Here is a 13,700-nt window from a genome sequence, read left to right on the forward strand (position 1 = left end):
TAGTGGGCAGGAAAAATTTATTGTGTTATAATCCTAGTGGGCAGGACAAATTTATTGTATTATAATCCTAGTGGGCGGGTTTAATATATTGTGTTATAATCCTAGTGTGCGGGTCTGTTATATTGTGTATTAATCCTACTAGTGGGCAGGTCTGTTATATTGTGTTATAATCCTAGTGGGCGGGTCTGTTATATTGTGTTATAATCCTAGTGGGCAGATCTGCTATATTGTGTAATAATCCTAGTGGGCGGGTCTGTTCATATTGTGTAATAATCCTAGTGGGCGGGTTTTTTATATTGTGTATTATAATCCTAGTGGGCGGGTCTGTTATATTGTGTATTAATCTTAGTGGGCGGGTCTGTTATATTGTGTTATAATCCTAGTGGGCGGGTCTGTTATATTGTGTATTAATCCTAGTGGGCGGGTTTGTTATATTGTGTGTTATAATACTAGTGGGCGGGTCTGTTATATTGTGCTATAATCCTAGTGGGCGGGTCTGCTATATTGTGTATTAATCCTAATGTGCGGGCCTGTTATATTGTGTTATAATCCTAGTGGGCGGGTCTGTTATATTGTGTATTAATCCTACTAGTGAGCGGGCCTGTTATATTGTGTTATAATCCTAGTGGGCGGGTCTGTTATATTGTGTTATAATCCTAGTGGCCGGGTCTGTTATATTGTGTAATAATCCTAGTGTGCGGGTCTGTTATATTGTGTTATAATACTAGTGGGCAGATCTGCTATATTGTGTAATAATCCTAGTGGGCAGGTCTGTTCGTATTGTGTAATAATCCTAGTGGGCAGGTGTGTTATGATACTAGTGGGCGGGTCTGTTATATTGTGCATTTATCCTAGTGGGCGGGTCTGTTACATTGTGCGTTATAACTCTAGTGGGCGGGTTTGTTATATTGTGTTATAATCTTAGTGGGCGGGCCTTTTTTATTGTGCGTTATAACCCTAGTGGGCGGTCTGTTATTTTATGTGTGATATTTTTAGTGGACGGGTCTGTTATATTGTGTGTTATAATCCTAGTAGGCGGGACTGCTATATTGTGTATTAATCTTAGTAGGCAGGACTGCTATATTGTGTATTAATGCTAGTGGGTGGGTCTGCTATATTGTGTAATAATCCTAGTGGGCGGGTCTGCTATATTGTGTAATAATCCTAGTGGGCGGGTCTGCTATATTGTGTAATAATCCTAGTGGGCAAGTCTGCTATATTGTGTAATAATCCTAGTGGGCGGGTCTGCTATATTGTGTAATAATCCTAGTGGGCAGGTCTGCTGTATTGTGTAATAATCCTAGTGGGCGGGTCTGCTATATTGTGTAATAATCCTAGTGGGCGGGTTTGCTATATTGTGTATTAATCCTAGTGGGTGGGTCTGCTATATTGTGTAATAATCCTACTACTGAGCGGGTCTGTTATATTGTGTATTAATCCTACTGGGCGGGTCTGTTATATTGTGTTATAATACTAGTGGGCGGGTCTGTTATTTTGTGTTATAATCCTAGTGGGCAGGTCTGCTATATTGTGTATTAATCCCAATGTGCGGGCCTGTTATATTGTGTTATAATCCTAGTGGGCGGGTCTGTTATATTGTGTTATAATCCTAGTGGGCGGGTCTGTTATATTGTGTAATAATCCTAGTGGGCAGATCTGCTATATTGTGTAATAATCCTAGTGGGCAGGTCTGTTCGTATTGTGTAATAATCCTAGTGGGCAGGTCTGTTCGGATTGTGTAATAATCCTAGTGGGCGGGTTTGTTATATTGTTTATTATAATCCTAGTGGGCGGGTCTGTTATATTGTGTATTAATCCTAGTGGGCAGGTCTGTTATATTGTGTTATAATACTAGTAGGTGGGTCTGTTATATTGTGTTATAATTCTAGTGGGCGGGTCTGCTATATTGTGTATTAATCCTAATGTGCGGGCCTGTTATATTGTGTTATAATCCTAGTGGGCGGGTCTGTTATATTATGTTATAATCCTAGTGGGCGGGTCTGTTATATTATGTTATAATCCTAGTGGGCGGGTCTGTTATATTGTGTTATAATCCTAGTGGGCAGATCTGCTATATTGTGTAATAATCCTAGTGGGCAGTTCTGTTATATTGTGTTATAATACTAGTGGGCGGGTCTGTTATATTGTGCATTAATCCTAGTGGGCGGGTCTGTTACATTGTGCGTTATAACTCTAGTGGGCGGGTTTGTTATATTGTGTTATAATCTTAGTGGGCGGGCCTTTTTTATTGTGCGTTATAACCCTAGTGGGCCGGTCTGTTATATTGTGTGTTATCATTTTAGTGGACGGGTCTGTTATATTGTGTGTTATAATCCTAGTAGGCGGGACTGCTATATTGTGTATTAATCTTAGTAGGCAGGACTGCTATATTGTGTATTAATGCTAGTGGGCGGGTCTGCTATATTGTGTAATAATCCTAGTGGGCGGGTCTGCTATATTGTGTAATAATCCTAGTGGGCGGGTCTGCTATATTGTGTAATAATCCTAGTGGGCGGGTCTGTTATATTGTGTAATAATCCTAGTGGGCGGGTCTGCTATATTGTGTATTAATCCTAGTGGGCGGGTCTGTTATTTTGTGTAATAATCCTAGTGGGCGGGTCTGTTGTAGTGTGTAATAATCCTAGTGTGCGGGTCTGTTATATTGTGTAATAATCCTAGTGGGCGGGTCTGTTATATTGTGTAATAATCCTAGTGGGCGGGTCTGTTAAATTGTGTTATAATCCTAGTGGGCGGGTCTGCTATATTGTGTAATAGTCCTAGTGGGCGGGTCTGCTATATTGTGTAATAATCCTAGTGTGCGGGTCTGCTATATTGTGTAATAATCCTAGTGGGCGGGTCTGTTGTAGTGTGTAATAATCCTAGTGTGCGGGTCTGTTATATTGTGTAATAATCCTAGTGTGCGAGTCTGTTAAATTGTGTAATAATCCTAGTGTGCGGGTCTGCTATATTGTGTAATAATCCTAGTGGGCGGGTCTGCTATATTGTGTAATAGTCCTAGTGGGCGGGTCTGTTATATTGTGTAATAATCCTAGTGTGCGGGTCTGCTATATTGTGTAATAATCCTAGTGTGCGGGTCTGCTATATTGTGTAATAATCCTAGTGGGCGGGTCTGCTATATTGTGTAATAATCCTAGTGGGCGGGTCTGCTATATTGTGTAATAATCCTAGTGGGCGGGTCTGCTATATTATGTAATAATCCTAGTGGGCGGGTCTGTTATATTGTGTAATAATCCTAGTGTGCGAGTCTGTTAAATTGTGTAATAATCCTAGTGTGCGGGTCTGCTATATTGTGTAATAATCCTAGTGGGCGGGTCTGTTATATTGTGTAATAATCCTAGTGGGCGGGTCTGCTATATTGTGTAATAATCCTAGTGGGCGGGTCTGCTATATTATGTAATAATCCTAGTGGGCGGGTCTGTTATATTGTGTAATAATCCTAGTGTGCGAGTCTGTTAAATTGTGTAATAATCCTAGTGTGCGGGTCTGCTATATTGTGTAATAATCCTAGTGGGCGGGTCTGTTATATTGTGTAATAATCCTAGTGTGCGGGTCTGCTATATTGTGTAATAATCCTAGTGGGCGGGTCTGCTATATTGTGTAATAATCCTAGTGGGCGGGTCTGTTATATTGTGTAATAATCCTAATTAATCCTTTGGACCTTCCTTGAAATATATGTTAAATTACAGGAATGGAGATTCTTCACCATGATTTTATGTCTTGGTTTTGCTCTTGTTTAGAGTGGCCCAATTTGTTTTTTTGGGGGGGATTTTGGGCTCTAATGCAAAACCTGTATCTGAGCTCTGACCGACCATGCGCCATTGTTTAAAATACTTGTAATACTTGTGGCAGAGGGTCCTTTGGGCCCCATTAGTGACCACTAACCTCTACACATCTTATAGCTCTAATCCTGTCCGTCACAGTCGGCTCTCCTTTCAGTTCTTATTCAGGGGTTTGGGGACTTAAAACACAGAACTGACACAGTTTTTAACTGTACTGGAAAAAAAAAGTCAAAAAGAAAAAAAAAAAATCACCCATTGTTAATTCCATATTATTGCCTCTATTTATCTGAGGAATTTTAGTGTCTTCGCAGAAGCGGCGAACTAGCGCACGGGCAAAGCTGTTCTACATGAGGAAAAGTCTATATGACACCGAACACATTAGGCATAAATATATCCCGAAGTTATTCAATTAAGGAAACAGACCATTTTATGGTCAACTCCATTTAAATTGTCGACTCTGCGCGCTCGCTGGTAAAACAATAACGTCTGAGGAAAATGTGCAGTGAACTCAAAGTGGCTGCCATGAAAATCTCAGCTGGGATGTGACCCCAGGCTGTCAACTGTCCTCGCCATCTATCCGCTCCGACGAGCTTTAATTTCTCCCCTGAGCATCGGGGGCCACCACGGAAAGAAGGGAAGCTTCTGCCGGGAAGGCGACGGCCATTCTAATATTCCCTTCAAGCCGCTTTAATTTACTGGAAGGTGATGAGAAGAGGGAATGAAGGAAGGTCTACACAGAGCTGTCTGTACGGGCGGTATCGGTGGCCGCGATATTATACCGTGTGGTGGGCTCTACGGCTCTTCCAGTAAGGAGATGGGATATAAATGGCCACAATTATCCAGGATGACACAATCTGACTGGAAAGTTTTTTTCCCCTCAGTTTCATTAAAGTTTAATTCCATTAGGAAGACGGCAGCTAATAAGTCATTGCCGTTTTATTGCTTATTTAGTCCAAACTATTTGCGCAATTATGTTTTCCTTAATTTATGGATGATGGTCGTGCACACTGTGCATACTAGGATGCAGGGCGGCACCGGGAAGCTTCTGGGTCCCCAAGCAAGGCCTCACGTAGGACCCCTTACCTTGGGGCCCCTGAGGATTAAATCCCCCGATGTAGGTGCCACCTCTGCACGTCTTATGGCCGCTGCCTCGCGGGGAGGACGCTATTACATACACAATAGTAACAAGGTTTGTCTCATGAAGACAGTTCATTTACCCCTCATTGTGACCCTCTGACTGATCAATCCACATCTTTGGTTTGAAGAGGTCAAACAAAGTACCTGCGGCCCATAAGGAAGATGATGCCAGACCAGAGCCCCCCCCCCCCCTTCCCCATGTCAAGGAATCTGTGGCTCTGTGTAACTATAGAAGGAGACCCTGGTAGATCCAACCACCTCTGGCCATAACGCTAACCCAATGTGGAGGAGTGGCCCAGTCATTGGTGGGCGCCATGCACTGACTTCTTACTTACAGGTAATATTTGTTTCAGTCCGCATCGTAAGAACTCGTTCCTCAGATGTATCCTGAAGTCCAGGTCCTCCGGAGAGGTCAGAAGGGCGTTTATAAATTGCATACAAGAGACCTGGAAAAGAGACATCAGAAATGGGTGAAAAAGAAGCGGTGAGGTGTGGAAGCGGGGCCTGTGCCGCCACAACGTATAGATCATCACATGCAGAGATGGAAATGTGGATCAACAATGACTCATGATTGTTGTCCAATATTCTAACAGTCGATGTTCAGGGGTCAAGGGTCACTATAAGACCCCTATCTAGGGAGCAAAATCTACTAGTCCAATCAGAGCCCCAATTTTTCCTTTTATTCTAGTCTGTTGCAGACTGGTGTGGGGGGCTCTGGGGCCGGTGTGGGGGGCTTTGGGCTCTCAGTATACCAGCAGAGCCCATGGAGGTTTCTTTATTCTAGTCTACTGCAGGCCAGTGTGTGTGTGTGTGTGTGGGGGGGGGGGGGACTCTGGTCTGGTAGAGGGGGCTCTGGGACTGATATAGGGAGCTTTGGGGCCGGTGTCGGGGGCTCTGGGGTCGGTGTGGCTCTCAGTACATCAGCACAGCCCATAGAAGTTCCTTTTTTCTAGTCAGCTGGTGGTGTGGGCGGCCCTGGGGTGATGTGGGGGGCTCTGGTCTGGTAGAGGATAGGCTCTGCCTCTTAAAGGGTAGGCTCTGGGACGGATGTGTGGGGGTCTGGGGCTGATGTGGGGGCTCCAGGGCTGGTGGGGAGGGTGGCGCCGGGGCTCTCAGTATGCTAGCAGTGTGGTCAGCTCTGGGGCCAGTGTAAGGGGCTCTGGGGCTGGTGGGGTGGGGGCTCTGGGGCTGGTATGGGGGCTCCAGGGCTCGCAGTATACCAGCAGAGCCCATAGAGGTTCCTATTATTCTAGTTGTCTGGTGGTGTAGGGGCTCTGGTCTGGTAGAGGGGAAGTCTCTGGGACTGGTGTGGGGGGCCCTGGGGCTGATGTGGGGGGCTCTGGGGCCGGTGCAGGGAGCTCTGGTCTGGTAGAGAGGAGGCTCTGCCTCTTAGAGGGAAGGCTCTGGGTCTGATGTGGGGGGCTCTGGGGCCAGTATGGGGGGCTCTGGGGCTCTCAGTATACCAACAGAGCCCATAGAGGTTCCTTTTATTCTAGTCGGCTGCAGGCTGGTGGTGAGGGGGGCTCTGGTCTGGTAGAGGAGAGGCTCTGGAACTGGTGTGGGTGGCTCTTAAGCCAGTGTGGCGACACAGGAGCTGGTGTGGGGACTACCGGGGCCAGTATGGGGGGCTCTGGAGCTGGGGATGTGGGGGGCTCCGGGGCTGGTGTGGGGGGCTCTGGGGCCAATATGGGGGGCTCTGGGGCCAGTATGGGGGAGTTCCGGGGCCAGTATGGGGGGCTCTGGGGCTGGTATGGGGGGCTCTAGGGTCTGTATGGAAGGCTCTGGGGCCAGTATGGGGGGAGGCTCTGGGGCCAGTATTGGGGGCTGTGGGGCCGGTGTGGGGGGGCTCTGGGGCTGGTGTGGGGACTACCGGGGGCAAGTATGGGGGGCTCTGGAGCTGGGGATGTGGGGGGCTCCGGGGCTGGTGTGGGGGGCTCTGGGGCCAGTATGGGGGGCTCCGGGGCCAGTATGGGGGAATTCTGAAGCCAGTATGGGGGGCTCTGGGGCTGGTATGGGGGGCTCTAGGGTCTGTATGGAAGGCTCTGGGGCCAGTATGGGGGGAGGCTCTGGGGCCAGTATTGGGGGCTGTGGGGCCGGTGTGGGGGGGCTCTGGGGCTGGTGTGGGGACTACCGGGGCCAGTATAGGGGCTCCAGGGCCGGTGTGGGGGGCTCTGGGGTCGGTGTGGGGGGCTCTGAGCCCAGTATCGGGGGAGCTGTGGGGCCAGTATGGGGGGCTCTGGGGCCAGTATGGGGGGAGCTGTGGGGCCAGTATGGGGGGCTCTGGGGCCAGTATGGGGGGCTCTGGGGCTCTCGGTGTACCAGCAGAGCCCTTGGAGGTTCCTTTTATTCTAGTCGGCTGCAGCCTTTTATGTTTTGTTTCACGGTTAACTCTCCGACCTGTAACCAAATATTAGCTGTAAAACAAAACAGACATAAATTATCGGTGCATGTGATTATATACACGGTAACACCGAAAACTGGAAACAGTGAACGGGAGAAACCTGAAGAACATGACAACTTCTCGCAGCTACTTCTAAGACCAAACTGCTAAAAGTAAATTGCAAATAATGTGGATACAAGAGGGAAGACTTAAAGGGGAAGCTACAACGTCCCTGAATGCCGGGGTGGAGGGTCCTCACGGACGGGAGGGGCTTCACCTGTCATGGATCCCCAGTAGTTTTAGACTAAGCTGACATTTGGGAATTGGGAAGTTTTTTTGTTAGGTTGTGCGGAGCCGACATGGGTCTCTCGGCTGCCCCCACCTTGACATGCTCTGGTCCCCACTCGCCTGCGTTTTAAATACTGTACACTAGGGGGGGGCTGTGTCACTAGCTCTCAGAGATTGCGGACTTTCGTTTTGGCTGTCCAGGCATGAAGCGGTGGGCACCACGTGCTGGAGGCTGTGGACGGGCTGGGGGCTGCGGCTGTGGACGGGCTGGGGGCTGCGGCTGTGGACGGGCTGGGGGCTGCGGCTGTGGACGGGCTGGGGGCTGCGGCTGTGGACGGGCTGGGGGCTGCGGCTGTGGACGGGCTGGGGGCTGCGGCTGTGGACGGGCTGGGGGCTGCGGCTGTGGACGGCCTGGGGGCTGCGGCTGTGGACGGGCTGGGGACTGCGGCTGTGGACGGGCTGGGGGCTGTGGCTGTGAATGGGCTGGGGGCTGCGGCTGTGGACGGGCTGGGGGCTTCGGCTGTGGACGGGCTGGGGGCTGCGGCTGTGAATGGGCTGGGGGCTGCGGCTGTGGACGGGCTGGGGGCTTCGGCTGTGGACGGGCTGGGGGCTGCGGCTGTGAATGGGCTGGGGGCTGCGGCTGTGAACGGGCTGGGGGCTGCGGCTGTGGACGGGCTGGGGGCTGCGGCTGTGGACGGCCTGGGGGCTGCGGCTGTGGACGGGCTGGGGGCTGCGGCTGTGAATGGGCTGGGGACTGCGGCTGTGAATGGGCTGGGGGCTGCGGCTGTGGACGGGCTGGGGGCTGCGGCTGTGAATGGGCTGGGGACTGCAGCTGTGGACGGGCTGGGGGCTGCGGCTGTGAATGGGCTGGGGACTGCGGCTGTGAATGGGCTGGGGGCTGCGGCTGTGAATGGGCTGGGGACTGCGGCTGTGAATGGGCTGGGGGCTGCGGCTGTGGACGGGCTGGGGGCTGCGGCTGTGGACGGGCTTGGGGCTGCGGCTGTGGACAGGCTGGGGGCTGCGGCTGTGGACGGGCTGGGGGCTGCGGCTGTGGACGGGCTGGGGGCTGCGGCTGTGAATGGGCTGGGGGCTGCGGCTGTGAATGGGCTGGGGGCTGCGGCTGTGGATGGGCTGGGGACTGCGGCTGTGGACGGGCTGGGGGCTGCGGCTGTGAATGGGCTGGGGGCTGCGGCTGTGAATGGGCTGGGGACTGCGGCTGTGAATGGGCTGGGGGCTGCGGCTGTGGACGGGCTGGGGGCTGCGGCTGTGGACGGGCTGGGGGCTGCGGCTGTGGACGGGCTGGGGGCTGCGGCTGTGGACGGGCTGGGGGCTGCGGCTGTGAATGGGCTGGGGACTGCGGCTGTGAATGGGCTGGGGGCTGCGGCTGTGGATGGGCTGGGGACTGCGGCTGTGGACGGGCTGGGGGCTGCGGCTGTGAATGGGCTGGGGGCTGCGGCTGTGAATGGGCTGGGGGCTGCGGCTGTGGACGGGCTGGGGGCTGCGGCTGTGGACGGGCTGGGGACTGCGGCTGTGAATGGGCTGGGGGCTGCGGCTGTGAATGGGCTGGGGACTGCGGCTGTGAATGGGCTGGGGGCTGCGGCTGTGGACAGGCTGGGGGCTGCGGCTGTGGACGGGCTGGGGGCTGCGGCTGTGGACGGGCTGGGGGCTGTGGACGTTCTCATTTAACTTATTTATTATATGATATTTACTCAATATGATATTGAGTAAGTAAATGAGTTGGACATATGGGGCTGCAGGTCTCAGTCAGTCAGTCAGTCAGTCTACAGCCCTATGGCACACGAAGATATCCCCACTGACAGACTCCTATGTCCTGTGTGTACAGGGTCGGCTCTGCTACATCTGTATGTCTTTTCTCTGTACTGTAGCACTAATTCAAGTATATCCATCCTGAAGATTATCAGAAGAGCGCAGATTCCCTCCGGATGAACATGGCCGCCCTTGTATCATCACCTTGACCTCGGAAAGAGCTAATACAATTAGCACCCCCCCCCCCATCACTTCTCACAGAGGCCTCGAAAGATTACAGAAGAGTCAGTGTCCGACGCCACCACCTCTGTGTGTGTATGTGTGTGCGGGGGGGGGGGGGGGGGGGTCATCCTTGCTATCATTATCTCATTGCAGTAGTTACCCCTTCCCCAAACTTTCCCTTCTTTACCCAAATCTAAGAGCTACAGCTGCAGAATTCACATGGCCCCAACCACCGACACACATCCAGAACCATCTCCAGAACAAGCGTAGACCGCCACCTCCACAACCACACTACACTACCACCTCCACAACCAGCACCAACTCCACAACCACTGATACACCACCTCCACAACCAGCACCAACTCCACAACCACTGATACACCTTCATCCCCACAACCACTGGTACACAACCACCTCCACAACCAGCACCAACTCCACAACCACCGATACACCTTCATCCCCACAACCACTGGTACACAACCACCTCCACAACCAGCACCAACTCCACAACCACGGTACACCTTCATCCCCACAACCAATACCAACTCCACAACCACCGGTACACCGCCACCTCTGCAACCACCAGTAAACCGCCAACTCCACCGCCACAACCAGCACCAACTCCACAACCATCGGTACACCGCCACCTCCACAACCACTGGCACACTGCCACAACCACAGGTAAATCCACCACCTCCACAACCATGCTAAACTGCCACACCACCACCATCTCCACAACCACTACACCACGACAACCACACTACATCACCACCTCCACCACAACCACTGCTAGACCGCCATCACAACCACTGCTACACAGCCACCACAACGACTTCTACACAGCCACCACAACCACTGCTACACCGCCACCACAACCACTGCTACACCGCCACCACAACCACTGCTAGACCGCCACTACAACCACTGCTACACCGCCACCACAACCACTGCTACACCGCCACCACAACCACTGCTACACCGCCACCACAACCACTGCTACACCGCCACCACAACCACTGCTACACTGCCACCACAACCACTGCTAGACCGCCACCACAACCACTGCTACACTGCCACCACAACCACTGCTACACCGCCACCACAACCACTGCTACACTGCTACACCGCCACCACAACCACTGCTACACAGCCACCACAACCACTGCTACACCGCCACCACAACCACTGCTACACAGCCACCACAACCACTGCTAGACCGCCACCACAACCACTGCTACACTGCTACACCGCCACCACAACCACTGCTACACTGCTACACCGCCACCACAACCACTGCTACACAGCCACCACAACCACTGCTACACCGCCACCACAACCACTGCTACACCGCCACCACAACCACTGCTACACAGCCACCACAACCACTGCTAGACCGCCACCACAACCACTGCTACACTGCCACCACAACCACTGCTACACAGCCACCACAACCACTGCTAGACCGCCACCACAACCACTGCTACACCGCCACCACAACCACTGCTACACCGCCACCACAACCACTGCTAGACCGCCACCACAACCACTGCTACACCGCCACCACAACCACTGCTACACAGCCACCACAACCACTGCTACACAGCCACCACAACCACTGCTACACAGCCACCACAACCACTGCTACACAGCCACCACAACCACTGCTAGACCACCACCACAACCACTGCTACACCGCCACCACAACCACTGCTACACCGCCACCACAACCACTGCTACACTGCTACACCGCCACCACAACCACTGCTACACAGCCACCACAACCACTGCTAGACCGCCACCACAACCACTGCTACACAGCCACCACAACCACTGCTACACAGCCACCACAACCACTGCTACACAGCCACCACAACCACTGCTACACAGCCACCACAACCACTGCTACACAGCCACCACAACCACTGCTACACAGCCACCACAACCACTGCTACACAGCCACCACAACCACTGCTACACAGCCACCACAACCACTGCTACACAGCCACCACAACCACTGCTACACAGCCACCACAACCACTGCTACACCGCCACCACAACCACTGCTACACAGCCACCACAACCACTGCTACACCGCCACCACAACCACTGCTACACTGCTACACCGCCACCACAACCACTGCTACACAGCCACCACAACCACTGCTACACAGCCACCACAACCACTGCTACACAGCCACCACAACCACTGCTACACAGCCACCACAACCACTGCTACACAGCCACCACAACCACTGCTACACAGCCACCACAACCACTGCTACACAGCCACCACAACCACTGCTACACAGCCACCACAACCACTGCTACACCGCCACCACAACCACTGCTACACAGCCACCACAACCACTGCTACACAGCCACCACAACCACTGCTACACCGCCACCACAACCACTGCTACACAGCCACCACAACCACTGCTACACCGCCACCACAACCACTGCTACACAGCCACTACAACCACTGCTACACAGCCACCGCTCCACTGCCACAAGACAACCCTCGGTGATACCAACTTCCTCCACTTCACCTCCCAGACACTTCCCCTACTCTGCAGACCAGGTTGTCAAACATGCGGCCTCCAACTGCTACAAAACTACAATTCCCATCATGTCTGGACAGCTAAAGCTTTCCACGCTGACCCCATCTCCCTTGGGCTGTAATGTGTGGTCTCCGCCATCCCTTCCCTGTCCCCATCTCCCCTGCACTGTCCCTGTCTTCCCAGTGCTTTCGTCCTTGTGCTATTCCTACCGTCCCTGCTGTCTCTGTGCTATCCCTGTTGTCCCTTTGCCATCCCTGGTGTCTTTTTGCCTCCCTTTGCTGTCCCTGCCATCCCTACATTGTCCCTGCTGTCCCTGTGCTGTCCCTGCTGTCATTACCCTATCCCTGCCGTCCCTTTGCTGTCCCTGCGTTATCCCTCCTATCCCTTTGCTGTCCCTGCGCTATCCCTCCTATCCCTTTGCTGTCCCTGCCGTCCCTTTGCCAAGATAAAACTGTATTTTCATCGACTGACATGCCGCAGGGTGGGGGCAGGGTGGGGTGAGTCGATCAGCACAGAACAGATAGTAACACTCCATTGCGGCCTTTCTATAAACCACATGGATCTGCGGGGATGTCACGTGCTGCTCTCACCAATTATGGCGCATGGACTGGTAGATTGGCTAAGTGACTACCGGCCGCTTATTAGCAGCAAATATTCTGCACAAGTGAAAACATTTTGAGCCGGGTCCATGTGCTATTAACCAAAGCGGCAGTAAGTGTCTGAGCACAAAGGCAATAATCCTCCGGAATACAACATTATCAGTGCTTAATGTCCCAAGGCTAAGGTGGCCGCTTGTAAAATTCTAACAAAACCGTCGTTAGCTGCGATAACAACCAATTTACCAAGAAAAGGCTGTTCTAGAAAGTTCTACACAACATAAAAGAGATATACAGCAGTCGGGGAGCTAATAATAGACGCAACTCTAACGATTGCACGCTGCTTATAAATAGGTTCCCACCGCGTTACTAGAACCATAGCTCCATATACCTCAGATTACTGGTGTCATGTCTACCGCTCACGTGTCTGAGGACAAGACTACAGTGTTATACTGTTCAAGAATATAATATACTATAATACTGCCCCCTATATACTGGGATATAACTACTATAATACTGCTCCTATATACAGGAATATAACTACTATAATACTGCTCCTATATACAGGAATATAACTACTATAATACTGCTCCTATATACAGGAATATAACTACTATAATACTGCTCCTATATACAGGGATATACTACTATAATACTGCTCCTATATACAGGAATATAACTACTATAATACTGCTCCTATATACAGGAATATAACTACTATAATACTGCTCCTATATACAGGAATATACTACTATAATACTGCTCCTATATACAGGAATATACTACTATAATACTGCTCCTATATACAGGTCATACTACTATAATACTGCTCCTATATACAGGTATATACTACTATAGTACTGCTCCTATATACAGGGATATACTACTATAGTTATCATCCGTATTGATAAGAGAACTGAACACAATGACTGGTGACAGTAAGTTGCGG

General features: G+C 51.7%; 1 protein-coding gene across 5 annotated transcripts in view; it reads right to left on the reverse strand.

The window, feature by feature from the left end:
- Positions 1-13,700, reverse strand: part of DIAPH2 (diaphanous related formin 2) — a 984,664-nt gene that overhangs the window by 746,896 nt on the left and 224,068 nt on the right. For all 5 annotated transcript variants that reach the window (XM_069985741.1, XM_069985740.1, XM_069985739.1 and 2 more), the window contains one exon: positions 5,273-5,383. In XM_069985741.1, the coding sequence (XP_069841842.1) occupies positions 5,273-5,383 (111 nt within the window). The remainder of the gene's footprint in view (positions 1-5,272; positions 5,384-13,700) is intronic.

Source organism: Dendropsophus ebraccatus, chromosome 10 (assembly GCF_027789765.1).
Source record: "Dendropsophus ebraccatus isolate aDenEbr1 chromosome 10, aDenEbr1.pat, whole genome shotgun sequence".
NCBI lineage: Eukaryota > Metazoa > Chordata > Amphibia > Anura > Hylidae > Dendropsophus > Dendropsophus ebraccatus.